The 21487-nt window shown below is 43.2% G+C and overlaps 1 protein-coding gene across 26 annotated transcripts; it reads right to left on the reverse strand.

Annotated features, from left to right (window-relative positions):
- Positions 1–654: 654 nt before the first annotated feature.
- On the reverse strand, positions 655–20640 carry TPM1 (tropomyosin 1). 26 transcript variants are annotated; one of them, XM_088172395.1, is made up of 10 exons: positions 20292–20586; positions 19509–19634; positions 19202–19327; positions 12979–13112; positions 11683–11800; positions 11167–11237; positions 10273–10348; positions 9662–9724; positions 9323–9392; positions 655–1599 (listed from the first exon to the last, which is right to left on the reverse strand). In XM_088172395.1, exons 1-10 carry the CDS (start codon positions 20403–20405, stop codon positions 1517–1519), a joined length of 981 nt encoding a protein of 326 aa, XP_088028521.1. In that variant the 5' UTR covers positions 20406–20586; the 3' UTR covers positions 655–1516. The 26 variants fall into 26 exon arrangements, with proteins under 26 accessions (XP_088028521.1, XP_014734661.1, XP_088028512.1 ...); XM_088172397.1 differs by lacking the exon at positions 655–1599 and adding an exon at positions 6870–8047; XM_088172396.1 differs by lacking the exons at positions 655–1599; positions 10273–10348 and adding exons at positions 6870–8047; positions 10834–10909.
- Between the last annotated feature and the right edge of the window lie 847 nt (positions 20641–21487).

Raw genomic sequence — 21487 nt, forward strand, 5'->3', positions numbered from 1 at the left:
CTAAAGGGATGGACAGCATCAGCTTTCAGCAACATAGTAAAGAAAACAAAGGAATAAAAATGATTTTTCAAGTCCCAAAGCTGCCCACTGAGAGACCTCACAATTCAAATAAAGACATCTACATATGTAGAAATTAGCAACCAGTAGTGGAAAGTTGAGCAAAGCATCTCTTATGAACGTGACACATGATTTTCAAAGGTTTATACTGCATTGAAGTAAATTAGCACATACTACCAGGTAAGACACACAAATAGATGGTGGTGTTTCCAAGAGCATGGCCTTCAGGACTCATTTCCCAAAGAGGTCTATGGCAGCTCTGCAATGGTCTTACCAAAAACGTTTTGGTCAATGATGAGTAATTCTGGAAAGCTCCATCATCGACTAGGGGATAATTGCATCCTGCATGTACCTGGGCATGCAATCAAGTGACAGGGACAGGCTCCTGCAATGTGGCTCTCAAAGGGCTCCTCTGAGCAGCAACAGCTGCTGCCCAAACCACCACATTTCTATACATTGACCTGACAACACAGCCAAGGCCACGAGCCAGTGTGCTAACAGTGCTTCACACAATGAGACACACTGCACACATGCAGAGCTTACACAGGGATGCACAGGAAACTGAAGTGATGAAAAACAAACCACAGGAGAACAAAATTTAAAAAATGTCCTAAAATGTGCATTTTATTTCATATCATTATACAATGTTTACATACAGGTATACTTTTAAGACTGCTCAAAGAAAGTGTGAAAAAAGTGAGGCAAATATCAGTTTAAAAATTCCTCCCCTACCCCAAATCCCCACAAATAAAATACATTTTAACACAATCTCTTCCAAATTAATGTTTTGTCCTAAATTTATTGAATCTTTCATTTCAACATGAAAAATACAATCGAATGAAAACTCAAGGTGAAATGCTGACCTACACTTCTGTATTGAGTTGCAAGAATACAATTTAAAACCTTCAGAAGCCTTCACTTTTCTCCATTGCTTATATATCTTCGTTTTACTGAATTAGAAGGCACAGAAAGTCCAAATTCTCACAGATCATTCAAGTTCTGATAAAAATAAATTACTGTGCTGGACAACTCCTAACTTGTCTGATATCAAACAAAAGACTTCAAGTAGAACCTTTTGTTCAAAATAGCACCATTTCCACCTGATCCCTCTTGAACAAGAATCATTCTTCTTGAGTAAAAACTGTAGTTGGCACTTGAGGTGGGACACTTTCTGCCACAGCCAGGATTCTTCAAAGACTAAGCATACCGAATTGTTGAACTCTCTACAAAGTGTAGGTAACATTTTTGTTGGGAAATGGCACGTTTAAACCATAATGTAATGTTGCTTAACCCGCATATGGCTTGCCCATTTTGGTGTTTCCCTGACCCCTGCTTGATAATTTAGCAGATGTTCTTGTGACTGTGGTGAAACTAAAATAAAGACATGTTTATGGGGCTTCACGGCAAGCAGGTGTAAAAAATAATAAAACAAATAGCGTGGTTGCTGCTAAGAAGGTTTTCACATGTTGTTTAACTCCAGTAAAGTTTGATCCAGCATCTGATGCATACTAAGGTTTTCTTCTTTGGCATGCGCCACTTTCTCTGTTGTGGGATTAGAAAATTAAAACATGAATAGCAGTTCTTTGGAGGCACCGATTCTCAGAACATGAAGGCATGCAATCATCATTTCTCTCAGAGGGTTTAGAAAGTTAAGAAACGTGCATGCTCATAAATACCAATGTTTTCAGATGACACAACTAGAGAGAATTCCAAATTAATAAAACAGCAAGTAATGCAAGTTTAGAACTGTTTACAGCTGCATTTGTTAAGAAAATGCACTGCCAACAGAGACACAATATTCTGGAAGCTCTTTGCTTATAGGTATGTGAGATAATAAGTGGTTTTTATTTTCTTTTTTTTGTTTGTTTTTTAAGTAGCAATAAAGAAAATAAGTTCTTTGCAGATAGATAATTAAAAGTTTCATAGAATTAAACACTGAGAACAAAAAAAATAAAACTATTATAGTTTTCAGTGAAGTGACCTTTAAGAAATTTATTTCTTCTAGAAAATAAATAAACTCGAAGTTAGTAGCCTTATGTTGCATGCACATAGGACAATCACTTAACACACACAGTTGATACAATAAATGAGCATCAAGTTCTGGTGGTGCATCCTACCAGGATCCAGTAATAGTAACTACATACTATGCAAGCATACCTTTGAACTGATTTGGTATTGTCAGATGGAGCTCCCATTCTTTTTTTTTTTTTTTAATGTTAAATACAAGCCAAATTCATAGTAAGGCAAAATCATCACATCCAAGTCTCCAGAAAAAACAGCTGTAATTATCCTTTAAGTTGGTTTTGAAATACAGAAATATGAATTCTAGCGAATATTTTTCTCTCGCTGTGGTAAAAATCTAAGGGCCAATTCATGTTGTTGGATAAACTGAATGCCCTTCTGCAATGCAGGCTGTAACTTTCTGGATATTGTTAGCAAAATGCTGTAGCTCTTTACTTAAGTGAAAAGAAGCTACTGTACAGCAGAAGAGCTTAGTGCTCCTCCAAAATAGGTGTGCAGACACATAATGAAAAGCCTCATGCAGAGGAAGCATTTCCATATTTTCCCAAGAGAAACTGAGAATTTCTCTCATTAATTTACCACAAAATCAACAGCTAAAAAAAAAAAATAAATTAAAAATCAGTTTCTAAGTTTCTTGCTTATTTCTACATTTAGTGATTCATTCTTAAAGGAAATTTGGAAGAAGGTGTTTTCAAACAGGTTAACAATATAGTCACACTAAAGTTTAATCCTCATTCAATGCCAGCTTTAGTTCATTAGTTAGGCGACTGTTTTGCTCAAGTTGCTGGTAGAGTTGGTCTGTACAGGCAGCAAGCAGGTTAGAAGGGAAAAAAAGAGGCAGAATGAAGACAGATTAGACAGAGAAAACAGTTAAATAAGAGTTAATAAAGAAACTGGTCACATGACAGACAGTTCAGTAACATAGAGAGAAACATTTTACCTCTGTTTCTAGAACTCTAGTAATTAAATAGCTACTCCAAGGAACAGCTACTGTACCGTATCAAGAACTGGCTAAGAATCCTGTTGTGGGGAACAGTGAGACACAAACTGGAATAGAAATGGAAGAACTGCAGCTATATTCCTAGAAGTACTAAGTCTTGCTTTAGTCTTCTGTACAGTGTGGGAAAGATTTGTTTTATGAGTGCCATTTTTCTTTGCAAACTATTTAAAGTGTGGTGGAAGCTCATCTGCCAGTAGAGAGAAAGCAACTGCACCACAGCCAGGGTAAGTAACAGTAGGAGAGATGTAAGCAGGCAACTACCACCAGGCCTGACTCAGCCCACACTCCTTTCCTAGGAAATCTGATGGGCTGAATGTTAATTTTGATAGGAAAATATACTTGTGTTACTGGAATCAACACATTTTAATACCTTTAAATTGCTAAGTTTTACTTCAGAAGAAAAACAGACTCACATTAGGTGAAAATGAAAAGGAAGGATGAACACCTTGCTCAAAAACAGCAAACAGAGAGGACAATTCATGTTGAAACAGAACAGCCACAGCCATGTTGTGACAGTACATTTAGTGAGAGTTGCTATGCAGACTGAAAAAAAAATGTTCCACAATGGCTTTTGACTATTTTGTGTTCTCAAATTGTCCATATTCTTCTCAATAGCCTAACTGCACTCCTGACCTCTTGATCTCAGATTATTCCCCTACAGGAAATGACTGTTTTTTCTGATTCTTTTTCACAAGCTGCCTAACAGCTTCCACAGGAATCCTCTTCCCCTGCAGGCACTGGACACAGCAAAGGCAAAGCTGTGCAGTGAGCTGGTCTGCAGGACATGCCTGTAGGGTGAGCAACTCCTCCCAGCTTCCTCCCCAGCCCAAACTCCCACAGCCAGCTCAGTAAAGCCAGGGCACATTTCACAGCTCTGATCCTGCACCAGTAACAAATGGATCTTGTCCCTCTCATCATGATAATATCATATATATGTGTAAAAAAACCATCAAAACCTTAGAGTAACTAAAATTTCACTTTGTCTGGCAAAGTGTATATAGTTGTTATTCAAAAATTAATCACGTGAACTTATGCTTACCATCATCACAGAAATCTCCTCTCTGACTCTCAGACATCTCTGAGGCAGACATTTACAGTATTTCTCAACTTCCAAAACAACTAAATCCCACAATAAAGCAGGGAAAGCACTTCCCAAGGGTACAGTGAGCCCTTGATTCCCGATGGGCCGTGTGTTCATCTGCTCCAGAGGCACTGCAGGAGCCCCAGCAGCCGGGCAGGGAGTTCTGGCTCTATCCCAGAGCCAGCCCTCTACTCCTGGGAAGAAGCCTCAGGCACAAAACCAGCCAGACATGGCAGGTACATTACCACAACTTGAGGCTGACAGGAGAGCTGAACCACACTGGAGCAGGGAAGCACAACAGCTCCCTGGAGTGAAGATCAGTGCAGCAGGACAGGCAGGAAACCTGCATGGAGCTACCTGGGAATCCACATTGCACTGCCCATTGCCAGTACTCTGCCCAGCAACCTGGCATCCTTCAGTGCAGAGCTGGTCATGTATGACTGACACAAAAGGCAACATTTTAATACTGATGTTTAAAATCACTATGTTAAAATTGACAGGCTCCTACAATGGATTTTGGGGTATTTTGTTTACTTTTCTTAAGAAACACCAGTATTGCAAGGAATTGACTGGATAAAAAACTCTGCTAAAACAATGAACCAAACCACAATAGATTAAGAAGTTGGAGTTTCTGGAGTGTAATTTACTCTGGCTCAGATGAGAAGTTACAGTTGACCACATTGCCCCTAACTCTTGATTTGTGAAGCCATTAGCCTCAGTCATTCTACAAATGTTCATCCCATTATATCTGGTTAACTTTCATATATCCCATTCAGTTTGGTAACCCTTCACACACAGCCACGTACTGTATGGCAGTTGAGGAGCAGTAAGTTACTGAACTTTACTACTTGAACTATATGGGATTGCTGATATACATTCTGTATTTGGGCTTCTCCCCCCAGCCAGCAACATTAGGATGTGTCACAGATAGAAAATTGGGATATGCCAAAGTTATCCAAGGATGGCAGGCCAGGAAGGGAATGCATCCATTTGCAAGCCTTATTTGGAAAACAAATTTTGAGGAGGGGAGAAAATCTAGTTTAGACTGCATTGTTGAATAATCTTGAAGCTGAACAAGTAGAATAATGTAAATGTCTCTTTCAAGTTAAAAACTACAATTCAGCTATGGTATAATGAATTTATTTTGCTTTGGTGACTTAGGAATTTTAGCAATATCTAGAGTTATGGCATCACCAGAAATCAACCTGGTTTTCATTTTCATGTGAACTGGAAAATAACTTTTTTAACTGTGATGTATTTTAAGTTAAAATAAGGCAATAAACCCCCTAGTTGCAAATAACAATACAAAAAAAGCACAAGATGTCAGTCTTTAATGCCTCATCCTTAATTAGATAGTGACAAATCAGCTGAAACCTGAAACCCATGATGTTCCACTCTGGAGCAGAGTAATTTCATTAATAGTATAATCATGAGAATTTTCCTGCTCCAGTTTTGAAACATTTCTCATGAGTCTGCAATTCAAACTCACAAGTCTGAACTAAGCACAAGTGGAAAGCTACCAAAACCTCCCCAATGATCTTCCAATATTATCATGCCACTCAAGAAAAATACATTGTAAAAACCCCAAAATGTTAGCAAGGGCCATCTTTGCTGAATAACTGAGGTATGAAAGAGGGAAAACCTTTTTGCAAGACATTTCAAGGATTATTTGTGGGTGAAAAAAAGAATTCAAAGTTTTTGATGTTGCCTCTTTAAATCTACCTCAAATATATAAGTTAATGAACAAACACATTTAAATAAAGATAAGAAGTCTTCAGCATAAAGCTAGGAAAAGATTTCAGGCATTAAAGTGCAAAATCTGGTTACATCAAGGATGTAACTGCTCTCTCAGCCAAGCTCCCACGACCAAGTGACCCCAAGGAAGTAGTGTCCTTGCAAATTCTGTCCTAACAATAACAACTGGAAAAATTCCTATTTGTCATTTTATCTGCAGTAGAGTTTGAGAAAAACTAAGACAGTAACTGGTCAGTTTTCACACCATCCCACACACTGCACTCGCTGGCTTGGCCTTGTCAACATTCAGGCAAAAGTGTTTTCAGCTAAAATATGAAAAAACCAAAAAATTTAAATCCCTAATGGCATAAAAGCGCAAATTTTATTAATAACTTAAATAGTTACTTAAATAAGTAAAAGGCAAAGGAATAGCAAAAGGGATACAGCTGGGATATTTATTTTACATTGAGAAATGTAGTTTCTGTACAGCAGAGCACAAACAGAGCATGTTCTGAGACAGAAGGAAGAGTCAACTAAGATAGAAGACAGGACAATGAACCCATGAAACATCCAAAGCTTGGAAAGATGTTTTATCCAACCCGATGAAGATGTCTTTGGAGAACTGAAGCAAAGAAAATTATCTGCATGAAAAGAAAAAGTGAGATAAGGTAGAAAATGAAAAAAGGTGCAGTAAAGACTTCCAAAAAAGCAGCAATGGCACAGCAAAGCCCAGCATGCTGAGATGACTATGCTAGAGAAACAGCACACCATGCTGGGACTGGAATGATACAGTCATGTCCTCATGTATCAGTAGAGTACAATTTTAAATCTGTTTTTCACTTAGAAATATCCGGACTTGAAGAAATATTGTAATCTCTCTATACAGAGGAGGAAAAAAGAAATCCATTTGCTTGATAAGCCACTGAGCAAAACCATATGTTGGGAAGGAATTTAAAAACAAAAAAATCAAAGCATACAAAGCAGGCAACATTAGACCTTTACTAAAATGCTGGTAGAGAGAAGGGAGAAAGTAATGAACAGACATGGGGACAGAAAAACATGAAGGAAAAGAAATATAAAAATATGAGTGCATACAAAACAGGTTTCAAGCTCTAAGCAAACCTCTTGTCTTGCTGAAAACATGCCTGGGCTTCCAAAAGGGAATGCTGAGACTTAGCATTGCACCTCCTAAGCACTTGAGAAGCACAGCCCTTCCCCTCTCCCGTGTCAGCTGCAGTGTTCATGCATGGGAAGGTGGAGGTAGCACAGCTGACCTCTGTTCAGAGTCCGTGGAACAGGAGTCGGTTCGTGTCACACACTGCAGTGGCAAGTCACACAGCTGCTGACTCTCCTACTTTCCTGCCACTCTTTACTTTTCTCCTTGTGACTAAAGTTGGTATTACCAAATGTTGGTGTACGCAAATAAAATTACTACTGCTATCCAGAAAATACACAGAAGCAACCTGCAATTCAGTTCAATTGTTGCCTTTATGGCAATGACAAGGTACTTTAAATCCATTTCCACACATGTAACTTAGTGGTAACAGCTGCAATTTTCAGAGCAGTTATGGAAATTTAGATGAACACTTTCTACTGTCATTAATAGAGAATACAACTAAATCTAAATTTCTCTGACATTTTTGCAGGAACTTTGCCAGAGCAAAAACTGTGACAGCAGGCAAAGGAATACACTCTGAATGCAACACATATCACAGCAATTTTCTTTGGTAAAACGAACATGATGTGCCTGGTAGATAATGTCTGAACAGAGGTGAACTGGAAGGATAAACACAGAGCTACAAACAAAGGGCAACCACAAGACACAAGGATTGCAGACACAGAATCAAAGAGTAACCACAAGCCTACAAAATCACCATGAGTATTTACCAGGCTTGGCACAACACTCACCCACACTCTGCCAGGGTAAAGCAATTGTTCATGGTATTTTGTACACCTATTCTGTCTAAAGGAAAGCATCTCCCACTACACAGGGAGCATCATTTCACAAGGCTGGTACTGCGCAATCAGTGAGGGCAGGGAAGCAGGAGCGGGCACAAGCTGGGAAGACATTTACATGGAAGTCATATCGTTGAGAGCGTGGTCCAGCTCCTCACTGATGGCTTTGTACTTCAGTTTCTGAGCATAGAGCTCATCTAACGTCCCCCCAGGGAAGGCAGAGGTGTGCAAGGAAATGGAGCAGGATCATGGGATGGAAGGTGAAGGTGGTGGCATGGAGATTATCATCCAGAAGCCATAGGAAAGGGGAAGAGTGCACAGAAAGAAGTGTCGTGACAGACAAAATGAAACAAAATTAGAGAAGAATAAAAGAAAGAAAATAGTGAACAGTTCTATGCAACAAGTTCATTAACTGCACTGCCAATGGGTCAACCTTTGATATACAGACAACCAAGAAAAGAAAGAGTACAAAAGAAGCAAAAATCCATGTTTCAGTGTCCTGGATTTTTGTTTTAATGCTTTTTTGTTTTAATTAGGAGGGAACACAAGAGCTAGGGAGAAAAGATTCAAAACCGGGGCTCCAGGAGCATGTTACCATTTCCTACCACCTTGTTTTTTTAAACCACTCTAGTTTGCGTGATGTCAAACTCAGCTTACAGCCGTTTTTATTCCTTCTAAACACTTATCTTTCTTCTCTGCTTCCTTCCTGAGTCAGGGATCATAATTTTTCAGCAGCTACTTAGGCATTTCGTCACCTTCATGCAGAATCCAGCCTGCCACACCATGCAATTTAGCTTCTTCAGCTCCTACACTTAGTGTAATGCATCTAAATAGCAAACTCCATATAACTTCAAATTACAAAGTCCTACTGAATTATTTTCTCCAGAGGCAGGAAGCACATTCTACTACTTTGCTGAAGTTCTGATAGAGTTATCAAAACCTTACAAACAAACCCCCTTAAGTTAAATAAGCTGTCCTGATTATGTATACAATCTATTAGCTTTACCAAAACCCAGTAACTGGTCTATGCCATACAATGCCTGTCCCAAGCCACACTTATGACAGTAATAAATTAGGTTAGCTTGCTACATTCCTAACTACTGCAAACATAATGCAACTCTTCATCAGCTTTTTACTAAGGTGATAATAACAACTCTTGTCATCTGATCATTTACCCTGTAACATTTATATTTCCAAACAGAAGAGTATAAAGCAAAAAATTGGAAGGAGTCTTAAGAACATAAGAGAAAAAGTAACAGGCAAGAGCAAAACACTGTTCACCTAAAGCATTTAAGTTGTCAAACATTTCACCTGGAAAATATTTTGTCTATTCTTTAGGCAGATCCACTTATATAAGTGGGACAAGTCAGCCCAGCAGAATTTGGTATTAAAACAAACAACAAAAACCCCCACGCAAGTGAAGAATAAGAGATATGTATTCCCATAGTAAATAGAAAAACAATTCCTCATACCTTCTAGGTCATCAATGCTCTTCTCCAGCTTGGTTACTGACCTCTCAGCAAACTCAGCACGGGTCTCAGCCTGAAGTCAGGACAAACACAGACTACTTTAAGAAACACACACACATAGTACTTAGGAGTAGAGGAGAAATAATTCAAATGAGGAAAAGAGTACAGTGAGTGGAGGCAAATGATAAGGCAAAAATATAAACCAATTTCTAGTGGAGATATTTAACATTAAACTGTTTCCAAAATGGTATGTTCATCCTTTCAGCATCAAAGTAGTGTTTATACTAAAAGAATCAAAAGGTGCATTGGAAGATACGTTGCAAAGAACAGCTCTAATTTTACCTCCTTCAGTTTGTCAGTCAGAACTTTAATCTCCTCTTCATACTTGTCTTCTTTCTGTGAGTACTGTAATTAGAAAGAGGATCACTGGTATTAGATGGGTATTCTAAATATACCAAAAAAACCCCATATTTGAAACTCTTGTAAAAAGTTTAGCTGTACTCAAGAAATTGTCATAGGTAAAAGAAAATTAATTCCACTTGGAAGACTGTGGTAATGTGGTTTATTACAAGAGTCAAATTTCCATTGAGTTACATTCCAGTGCAATATGGTGGGAACTTTGAGAAGAAATTAGTCCTACACTTTTAAAGAGGAATGTCTTTTAGAGAAATTTAGTGTTAGTACATAATGCCATTTTGAGGGACACTCTATAATTAACCCTTAATCCTGTCAGAGTACTGAACAGAACATGTGGCCAAATAAGACTGAAGTATTTGGAACTACAAGATATGTTATGTTCCAATAGGAGCCAAATACGAATTGAGTCGTAAATCCAAATGCCTCTATTGACAACAGCCCTGAAGAAATGCTGCAAAGTGATCAGCATACAAAGAAAACCCCATAGGCCAGATGACAATGTAAGGGGCACATTCTCACATAAGTCTCTAGCCTACCTTCTCAGCCTGAGCCTCCAGCGACTTCAGGTTGTTGGTCACAGTTTTCAATTCCTCTTCAAGCTCAGCACATTTGCTGTTATTTTGGAGGGAAGGCAGGAAAGAGGAGGATGGAAGATTCAGTCAAGCAAAAGAAACAGGAGAAAACAGGGAGAAAAGATAGAGAAAAATGAAAACAATTACAGGGCAAAAGAACGGCCTCAAAAGCAGCTGATCCATCACAGATTGAAAGCAGCTCTTTGTGATGCTGAATACCAGTTCAAGTGCACATTAAGACAATGACCAGACAAAAATTTATCTACAGCTCTTGGCTTACACAGAAACATTTACAGAGCTTTCACACGTGAGACAGTTCAGCTTCTTTTGGCTGCACAGAAGATCAGTTTTAAAGATAAAAAACAATGAATAAAAAAAAGAGACCAAAGAAAACCACCAAAGCAAGATGCCAAGAGAGTGAAGAGCATAGCAAGGACTTGTTACTACTGAGTGAGCTAACCGGCTACAGAAGCTGAAACACTTGGGTTGCAGTTAAATCTAAAAACTGTTTATTAGTATCAGTACCTTATCCTCTGCAGCCATTAATGCTTTCAAGGTTTGATCCATTATTCTTAACTGTTCTTCCAGCTGTCGAACTTGGCTGTTAGTGAACACATGAAATGCACAAAAGCCATTCACAAATTCAGTGTGCAGGTACAGCATGCAGTGACAAAACACACATATACACACACACACACAGGAACACATTTACTTTGGCACTGACCATTTATTTCAACAATTTCAGTTAATGAGCAAAACATAGCTTTGAGCTGAACACACAACGTGCTGCCAACATTTCATGCAGTTTTAGCTCTCTTCTAGCACCTCACATACATCTCAGGGCAGTTCCACACTTACCTTTCTGATAGCTCAGCACGCTCCTCAGCACGCTCCAGGTCACTCTCAATGATCACCAGCTTACGAGCCACCTACAAGGACAGGCAAGGGACAATCAGGGATGTTATGCTGCTGCACTACATGTCACCTGTTTCTAGAACCTACAAAGCAGGGGGCCAGGCCTCTTCATTTTTTGGTCAACACATGAGTTTTGATTATATGGTATCTTCATTATTCATTTGAGACTTAGTTATCTGACATTTTTCAAGACCTCCCTTTCATTCACCAAAAGGCAACTGAAAAATATTTCTATCCCTAAAAGCTTAGGGAATACTCTCAAACATTTTAGTGAAAGATCCAAGCACAGATCTCCTGTCACTTTGTCCCTCGAGGTATCTGAGTGCCTAATTTTCATTTCACAGTTCTGAAGAGTGGTGTTTGTGATCTTTTGAACTTAAAAGGCAAAAGAGAAAAACAAAAATTACAGGCACAGCCTAATGGGCTTTAGACAGAGAGGACGTGCACTCGGGAACTGACCTCTTCATACTTGCGGTCAGCCTCTTCAGCAATGTGCTTAGCCTCTTTAAGCTGGATCTCCTGGATTTCCATCTTCTCTTCATCCTTCTGGGCTCTATTTTCAATGACCTTCATTCCTCTGAAAAACGTGAAAAACAGGAAATGCAACATTCAGGGCTTGCCAGTTTTATCTCCAGCTCTACTATTTGTGGTATGTGACTTTCAGACAGTTGTATTCAGGAGAATGAAGCACATCAGATAGCTGAGTCTTCACACCATAGATTTAGTCCCCTGAACTCACATTTCAGAAGTTCAAGGAAGAAAATATATCTTGGGAAGGAAGAAAAAGTGTGATTTATTTAGCTCTTACTGTAGTTCACCTGTAGAATTCTTTCTCATTTTAAATTGCAAGAAAACCTCATCTTACAGAAAGGTAAACAAAGGGTGTTGCTTCTAAAGACCTAGTAAGATTGAAAATATCTGTACTTTTACACTCAACAACATGTTACAACCCTTGCAGGACTGACAAGAATCATGTCTATGGGCCAAACTCCCCTGGGTTCTGCCATGCCAGAGCCTTAGAAGCTCTCCGTGCTCTCTAAAAGCAAAATTTAAATCCTTCATAACAAGAAACACCGTGTGTGGCACATGCCTGATCCAAAATTACCTTAAATGTTTCAAAACACACTGTGAGCTTCTGGCACATTTATTTTCAACAGACTGCATCCTTAGTAATGTAGAGTGCAGAATGTGTGGGTTTCTTTCATAATGAAAGATTCTATCACAGGTATAAAATACAATTAGAAGAAGAGAGATGTTCCAAAGTCACAAATCTTGACTTCCTAACTAACATTACAGACTTCAGGAAATCTGAAGGAATGATCAGTCTCTTTCCTTTGCTCACCTTCACGTACCAATCTTGCCAACAAGAGAACCAAAGCCTGTTCCAGCACTTTGCTATTCTACAAGTGAGATTTTCCACCCACAATGAAAGCAAGAATCACGCAACAGCACAAGAGTATCACAAGGAGCTGTCATCCAATAAGAGAAGTCTGTGCAGGGCCAAGCAGTTTCTCAGGATGTGCCATCAAAAGACCTACTTAAATCTCATCTTCACAACTGAAAAAGAATCCAAGCCCAGATATTTTGGACATTTCTACAGACAAGGTGTAACTGAAGCCCATGTACAGAAAGGAAGAGTAGATTACACATGTTGAGAGATCTAGGAGTGGTTCAATTTATTTCCCTAACCCACACCCTGGCAATTATGATCTTTGTCATAAGGGTAACAATCCATTCAGGTGTGGCTTCACCCACCTTTCACTCTCATCTGCAGCCTTCTCAGCCTCCTCCAGCTTCTGCAGGGCAGTAGCCAAGCGCTCCTGAGCACGATCCAACTCCTCCTCAACCAGCTGGATGCGTCTGTTCAGAGAAGCTACTTCACTCTCAGCCTAAGCACAGGAAGAAGTGAAATTAATACATCATAAGGCACACATCTTCCCTTGTGAAAGGCTACCCCATTACCTGCTAGTGCCATTTAACAGCACTTCTGTAATTTCTGACTTCATCCACTAAAAAGTCCATACACAGAGATGCACATGATTAAACTGTGAAGTTATTGCTTAACGGAGGAAAAAAGTGATTAATGCTTGTTTTCAATGAAGCACATCAAGTACTGTACAATTGGTACTAGTAAGAACTGCAAAGGAAGAATTATGCATCATTATCCAAATATTTTCAGTTATTGTATTGGCAGACATTAATTACAGACCTTTCCTTTTTAAAATCAAATCAACACAAGCTAATTACTCAATTCTTTTGTTACCCCAATTCCTTTATTTATGACCTTTCACCATATTTTGTAAGAATTGTCCTGACATTTCCTTGAGTTCCATAAGAAGGGCTCAGTGTAAACATGTAAAAACACACCTGGATCAGCAATGAGACAGCTGACACAGAGGGAGTATGAGAACATTTAAGAAGTGCCCCAATACCCAGAAGTTTTGTTTACAGGTAAGCTGTGCAAGAGATGACAAAAAATGCACCACCAAGGGCTCTGGTACAGGCAGCCATCCCTTAAAACATCTTTTTCTTCTTCTCCCATAGTTCCATCCTCAATCTTCCCGTAAATTCGCCTTTCTTGAATTACCTGTTCACTTAACCTTCTGTACAACACTTGCAACTCATCTGCCTCTTATCATTACAAGCTATTACATGTTACAGCCTCAAACCTACACTTGCTTAAGTTGCACAGTAAGTTCTAAAACAGCCTTCTTGCAATAACCTCATCATTAAACTCACTTTCTTTCAAAACTATATTAAGCACAACGTATATATAAAAGGGTAACTATTCTAAAAAGTTAATTATTTCAGATAATGACACATAATTAGTACTGAAAACTAACACACATGATATGTATTTGCTATATGTGAGGAAGTACACATCTGAATTTCCTATGATGTCTAGTTGAGGGGAGAACCAACCCTCTGGTAAAAGTAGATACCAAAAGTATCAGTTTGGTACTTTTTCTTCTCTAACTAGAGCTAGGCTGGATACAGCTGTCCACAGCAAAGATTTTGTTGGATATAACACAAGAGAGAATAACTTACAGGCCAGACAAGTAAAACAACCCTTGACATAAAAGTAAGGATGTCCAGCTACAATGACTGAGATTAACACAAAAACAGGGAAGCAATTATGTCTTTGAACATTAATATGCATTGGTAGTGAACACATAGAACCAGGAGGAGTAGAGACCTCGTCCTTAGAGATCCATACTAATCCAAATATAAAATATTTAGCTGTGTAATTATGCAGTAGTATTCAAAACCTGTGGTTTTTGGACTTCTGGTTTTAAAACAGTAAGAATTTGAACTTTCACATGTAGGGATGAAAATGACCTGTCATAAAAGCTACCCTAGGGAAATTTGTTATGTTGCAAGTTAATGATTATCATGTCAAGACTCCTCGTCATGGTAAAGAGCATAGAATGTGTTTCAAAAACACAGGGTGACTAAAGTTCAAGTTTTCACTTCCTGCTCCAGTAACCAAGGATTTACCAACCAGCCTTATATGGCCCCAGTTATTCTTCTGCAGAGCAGGACTCCTCTCCTTATATGGCAAGGAAGGAAAAAACCCCAGTGACAGTCGGGGCACTCCCATTGCTACCATGCAAACATAACCTACGTTTCTGCCGTGGCACTTACACACCACATATTTTTACAATGAGTGATGACATGGGTAAGTTACCATTGGGCGTTAATTATCACTGTTGTAAGGGAGATTCTGTTTTCCAGAAGGAGGACAAAAAATGCGTTTTGAAAAAGTAATTACCAACAGCCCTTTGAGATGTATGTACTCAGAAGATTGTCTTTTAAGGGAATGGCTGCTAATCACAGCCTTGAAGCTCTTAACAATCTGGTTTAACAATCAAAAGCTGGAGGCTGTGCTATGTTTTGGCCACAGCTGTAGAATTTTGTTGTTTGCATATCTGTACCTTGCACAGGAAGGAAAAAACCCTCAAGTAACAAGCCAGCTGGTCACATGCCATACATATAAGGCATTACACTGAGGGAAGGGGCAGATTCACACCCCAGCTCAAGGCATTACACTGAGGGAAGGAGCAGATTCACACCTCAGCTCGCTTGCTGCAGTGTTCTCAAAGCCTCCCTCCTCAAGCATGCAGAAATACAGCTGCAACAATAAAACCCCTCACCTGTAGCCAGCACTGCAGAAAAAGCACGTCTACATGTGCCTGGCAGTTCAGTTTTCAGCCTTTATTCACCCCAGCACTGACCCCTCCACACAAAAATTCAAATACCATGTAAACGTACTCTGCAGATTTCCACATCATCCGCATAAACCAACTCCAGGGAACAAACATTAACCTTTAGGGTCCTAAGCCTTATTGCAATGCAGCTGAACTCTTAAGGGAAGACTTCACCAGAAGGCTGTAATCACTCCTCCAGCACTATTCCTTCTGCCACAAAAGTTAACAGCAAAGCTTCCCTTTTCTATAGAAATTCCTCAATATATTATTCAGAGTAATACATGTTACTAAAACTAGGAATATTTGTGTCCTGTAGTCCACAAAGCTTAGAACACAAGTTTTTTTAAACCAGAAACCCTTATGAAATTGACTACGGCTCTTCATTGAAAAGAACGGGTATGCCAAGTGATCTGCAAGAATGCAATAGTTAAACAAGCACAAGTAGCCGTATTTTGCTCCATAAGGAAGTTCACCTGCAAGTAATCAGGAGGCTCTTCCTTTGAACACACTGCCCAGAATCTGCAGAAAGGCCCACAGTATAAGGGAATCAAATAATCACCATTTTTTTCTCTTGTAATAAACTACACGAGAGCTTTGTTCTTTTGCTTTGTTTTTATGCAACCACTGAAGACACTGAAACTGCCTCAAAGAACACTATACATTTTACGGCAGGAAACATTAAGCTACAGCTGCTAGAACTCCCAAAGGTCAGTGATAAGATAAAGAAAAGCCCTATCAGTTCTTTTTTATTGTGATTGCCACCCATAATTGCATCTCTCTGCTACGTAAGCCTATGCCGCTCACACCTGATCCTGTCTCTGCCTAAAACCAAGCCGACTGTTCCTTTGCCCTGCTGGCGAGCAGCTCTGATGAGCACCCCGCAGTGCAGGAGTGCCGAGGCTGGGCTGTACGCTCACACTGACGGGCTCTTCAGGTACTCGGGGCATCTCCGCTTCAGCCTCACCTCCTTCCCAGGAGTCGCCATGCTGACTTCCCACAGATGAACTCATCTGGATGGGATACGAGAACTAGGCCTTGCGGGGGGAAAAAAACCCCGTAAAACCTTGCTCACAGCCTAACACAAAACAAATCACCTCAAACATCTCGCCTAAGCTCAACCTCGTACAAGCTCGGGGTTTTACCGTTGGCTAGCACACCCACTGCTGTCTCCCAGGGCCCGGCCCACGGAGCACTCGGGTTACCGAGCGGGGGAACGCAGCAGTGCCCGCCCGCCCGGCAGGTAACAACCATCTTGTGGGACACGGCAAAAGGTGGAGGAGAAAGCGGCCTCCCACTTAGCCGGTCGGGGTAGCAGGCGGGGCAGCCGCGCCCCGGGACCCGCGCCCCCAACCCCCGGGCCCGAGGGGCAGCCCTACCTCCTCCCGCAACGCCCGCTCCTGGTCCACCTCCCGCTGCAGCCGGCCCGCCCGCTCCTCGGCGGCGTCCGCCTGCTCCTGCAGGCTGCGGATCTTCCTCCGCACGGCCTCGAGCGAGCTCATCGCCGCCATGCCCGCGCCTCGCCCAGCCCGCGCCGTTCCCTCCGCCCGCCGCAGCCCCGGAAGTCCCCCCGCGCCTCAGCGCTCCGGGGCGGGGCTGCCGGCACCGGGCTGCGAGCGGAGCGGGGCGGGGATGGAGGACGGTCCAGCCGTCCTGAGCATGGGCCGCTCCTGAAGCGGGATGGGCCAGTCGTGGCACTGAATGGGCCGGCCCCGGCCCGGTCCGCTCCTGCCGGCAGCCCGGTGGATGTGCCGGGGCAGCAGCGCCGCCTCGCGGCACAGCACGCCAGGCCCCGCGGAGCGGAGCGGAGCGGATCGGATCCGACCCGGGGTCAATCCCCGCCTTTCCCCCAGCAAACAGTCCCCAGAGGAGCGTCATAAAGTGACATCGAGCAACCCGCCAGATGCTGCTGCAGCCGGCCTGGCTGCTGAGACACGGGCAGGGGAGAGGGGGCTGCAGCTGGCCCCTCTCGGGGGGTGGCTCCGGGGATGCGCCTGGATTTTGGGAGATGAGTCATACCGGACAGGTAAGATTTTCTCGTCTCAGTGAAAGGCGTGTCCATCCCAGCGAGCCGACACTCCCTCCCTGCCTCTGCCCTTTTCCTAAGGCTTGGAACTATCTAAACTAATAAGGCAAATACTGGGTCAACTGCAATGCCCCAAATATATTCTGCATTGCCAAAAAATTAAATACGTCCCTAAACTGTCAGACATATGCCGTGTATACAAATAAATAAGGCATTTACCTGGATGAAAACAAACCAGACACTCTCTCACCCTCCACCTGAGGGAAGACTGCAAATAAAATTGCCTTCAACTAGCTTCCAAACGCTGTTTTCCAGTAGGGGAAGGTGGCACGGGATCAGTTAGGAAGATCCTTAGTTTCAGAACAGGCATCTAGTAGCATTTCTCCTGCCTTCATTCTAGGCAAGCTATTTCCAAATAGTCTGCATACTTTTCCATATAAGGAATATCTCCCCTGAATCTATATGTGGTTCCTTTGAACAAGCTAAATAAATGTCCTGCTAGGAAGCTGCCTCTCCTACGGCAGCCATGCACAGAGCAGACATCTGATGCACATTATACAAGGGTCCCTCTCCCCTGTTCCTTTGAACACTTCTGTTTGTTAAGTTCCTAGGTTCTCTTTCAAAGCTATATAACTTAATTGCCATACTGAAGCGAAACCATTTTTTAAATACTTGAATTCTTTTAGAAATAAGATAAAGGGATTTTTTTTTGCCTTTCCTGCAAAGTTGTTGTAACGTTTCCATTTCTGGTAGTATCCTTCCTCCCCCTAGAAATACTTAGCTTTCTTTCTTTGTGGCAAGTCCTTTTCATTATGGCTTTGAGGCTGACTTTTAAAGCTGAGCTATAGGAAAAGGAGGGTCATTGCTTTGGAAATACTGTAGTTTCATCCAATCCTGTAATTTAGACCTGAGATTTACTCAGGGAGAATTGAGTTGTCCAACAGCAGCCATAAAGATCAGGACCTTAACTGCACAGACAATATACTCTTATGGTTCTTTGCATGCAATCCATTAAATACATGTCAGGGACAGACAGGTGGGTGGGAAGAGGGCCTGGGAGAGGCACAAGCTCTTGACTTATTACCATATAAAGTGCTGAGCTATATATATCTCCCAGCTTGCTCCCAGGATCCCTGTCCTCCGAACTGCAAAACTAGCAAGTATCATCTTCCGGACAATGTTCTGTCACACAAGACTAAACTTTTCTTTGACAAGTGAACTAGTTCCACTGATTTCCAAGGGGGGGAAAAAAAAAGCAGGAGAGGACCTTTTATCTCAGGGACCAGTGAGCTAAACCAGTATCTACCAGCAGTTCTAACACATGCATGCCTAGGAACAGCTCTCTTGAAAACAGAGCTAGCAGCCCTTGCTCTTCTGGATCTACCTACTCACTATTAACTCTCTGCTTCTGTTCCACTATCAAGACAGTGTTGTTCCAGCCTGAGCCGTTTTACACATCACCTGAACAGATAAATCACCATTTCTTTACTTTCATATCTAGAGTGGCAAGTACACATGAAAAGCACGTGTCAAGTGAGCAGAAACCAAATCAGACGCCTCTGATAGTGTGCAAACCCCATGCAGGGAGGCAGTGCTGTGTTTCCCACCTCCCTGTCCAGGAGGTGCCTGGACCCTGCCTTCAGCAAAGCTTTGCAGTGCTGCTGAGTAGGAGTCCAGGCTGTCCTGAGCAGAGGGAGTGTGTGGTTTCTCTATCAGGCTTGTGGTGAAAGGGATGGGGGTAACTTACATCTGTGGCCTTTTTGTCAGCCAGTTCCAACTTTTCCTGTGCATCTTTAAGGGACTCGGAGTATTTGTCCAGCTCATCCTCAGTGGCCTTCAGCTTCTTTTGTAGAGCCACCAGCTCATCCTCCAGCTGTGATATGGGTGGAAAGTGGTGGAGAGGGGAGGGCGGGCAGGAAAAGGTGCAGCAGGCAGCGTGATCGTGCAAATGGAGAGGTGCGAGTGCAGAAGAGACAGAAAAGGACAGACAGACAGAGAGAGAGAAAGAAGGAGAGACAGTTAGATCCTCTTTACTTGCAGCAAGGGCACGATACCTTGGCAGCATTCTCCTCTGCGGAGAGGAGGCTGTCCTCAGACTTGTGTAGCTCTTCCAGAACTTGGTCCCTTGAATCCTCCGTCACACGCAATTGCTTTTCCAATTGCACAATGTCATCCTCTAACTAGGTGCACAAGAGGAAATATAACGCATAATATGTTTCTCCCTTGGCTTAGAAAACTGTGAAATTAATTTCTAAATCACTCTTCCTTTCTCCCTCCTCCTTCAGCATCTCCCAGAAACGTGCAAACCATGTGTCCCCTCCCCGAATCAAATAAAGCCTCAGGTGTAAATGAAGGGGGTTGGAGAAGGACAAAAAGTGGGGCATGCGTCCGGAGAAGGGCGGGAGGGCAGTTGGAATCGGACACATCTGCTGAGTGATGCCGGAGTGGGCGAACACAGCTTTAACTGTCCTTTGCCAAATCGCTGCACATCTGTCCAGTACTAACCAGGTGTTCTGGACAGCCTGTCTAAGCTCTCTGTCCCCCTGTGACCAAGGCACAGAGGTCATGCAGCTGTCCAGGGCCCTGCTCCCCAGCTGAAATGGTGGGGACGGGGGAAGGACCTCCTGCCGCGCCCCCGGGAACCTCCAGCCGGCGGCTGCCAGGCTGAAGCTCTGCCTTAGGGAAAGTTCAACCAGTTCTGCAGGGGCGCGGGGGTGAGATATAACAAAGTACGGTGAGAGGGGAAGAAGAAGGGAGAAGGAAAAAAAAAAAAAAAGAGTATAGTCTGGAAAGATTTGCGCCCCGGCGCTGGCTGCGCCCGGGCCCTCGGTGCAGACCTGCTTGCTTCTCTCCTCCGCTGCCTTCTTGTCCGCTTCGGCTTGCTCGGCTCTGTCCAAGGCGTTCTCCTTGTCCAGCTTCAGCATTTGCATCTTCTTCTTGATGGCATCCATGGTGGCGGTGGGCTAGGGCGCGTCCCCGCGCGAACTGCTTCCGAAAGAAAAACTTGGAAAGTTGCGGGACAGCCCCGAATCCGGACGCGGGCCCCCGGGGGAGCGGAGCTGCCGGGCGGCGGGGTTGATCCGTGCGGGACGCGGCGCCGGCCGAATGCAAGCGGCGGGCAGGGAGCGCCTCACAGATATGTACTTTCCCAGGGGGCTGACTGCATTCCTCAAGACATCCAATACTTTTTTGGAAAGGGCTTTTTTTTTTTTTTTCCTCCCTCCCTCCTCTTTTCGTCCCTACCCCTTTCCCTCTCTCACTGCCCCCCGGGTTTTTTTGGGAGGCACAGCCTTCCCATTCGCTGCCGCCTGCCATTTGACCGCAGATATGACTATATATGGGATGCGATGAGCGAGGTAAGGCGGGGGAGCAATTTGTTCCCATTTCCAAATAGGCAGAACGGGACATTTCGCTGCTACTCCTGGGAGGAAAAAAAAAAAAAAAAAAAAAAAAAAAAGGCAGCAAGCCGGAGCGCGGGGAGCGGAGGAGACGGGCGCGAAGGCTGCTCTCAGCGGGCAGGGCATCTGGGTGACACCAGTCCCGTGCGGGAGCCGTCCTCAGCCGTGGAAATCAATCTGTTCTACAGCAGGAGGGTGGCGGAGCCGATCGCATCAGCGGCAGGGGAACGCGGGGCTGCGGGGACGGGGCCTGCAGGACGGGCAGTAAGGGGTTAATGGCATGCACGTACGGAATGAATGCGGTCGGAGACCTTCCCCCGGCAGCCCGGGGAGAGGAGGAGGAGGAGGAGGGGGCAACTCTACTCCGCAGCCAGGCTGCAGCAAATGTCGGCGGCTCCGGCCCGGGCAGCGTCGAGCACGAAGCCCAGACTTTGCGGCCAGACCCGGGCAGGGCTGGGCTTCCATCGGGACCCTCACCGAGGGGAAAAGGCTGAGGTGCCACCCTGACCCCCAGGGCAGTGCCGGGGCAGAGGTGCCAGCGGCTGCCAGCGCTTCCAAAGGGCACCGCTGTCCTGTGCAGTATCTGCCCGGGGCTTGTGGCCCTGCACACAGACGTGCCTTGGTCCTGCACCCTG

This window comes from Sturnus vulgaris, chromosome 13 (genome assembly GCF_052056855.1).
Source record: "Sturnus vulgaris isolate bStuVul1 chromosome 13, bStuVul1.hap1, whole genome shotgun sequence".
Lineage (NCBI taxonomy): Eukaryota > Metazoa > Chordata > Aves > Passeriformes > Sturnidae > Sturnus > Sturnus vulgaris.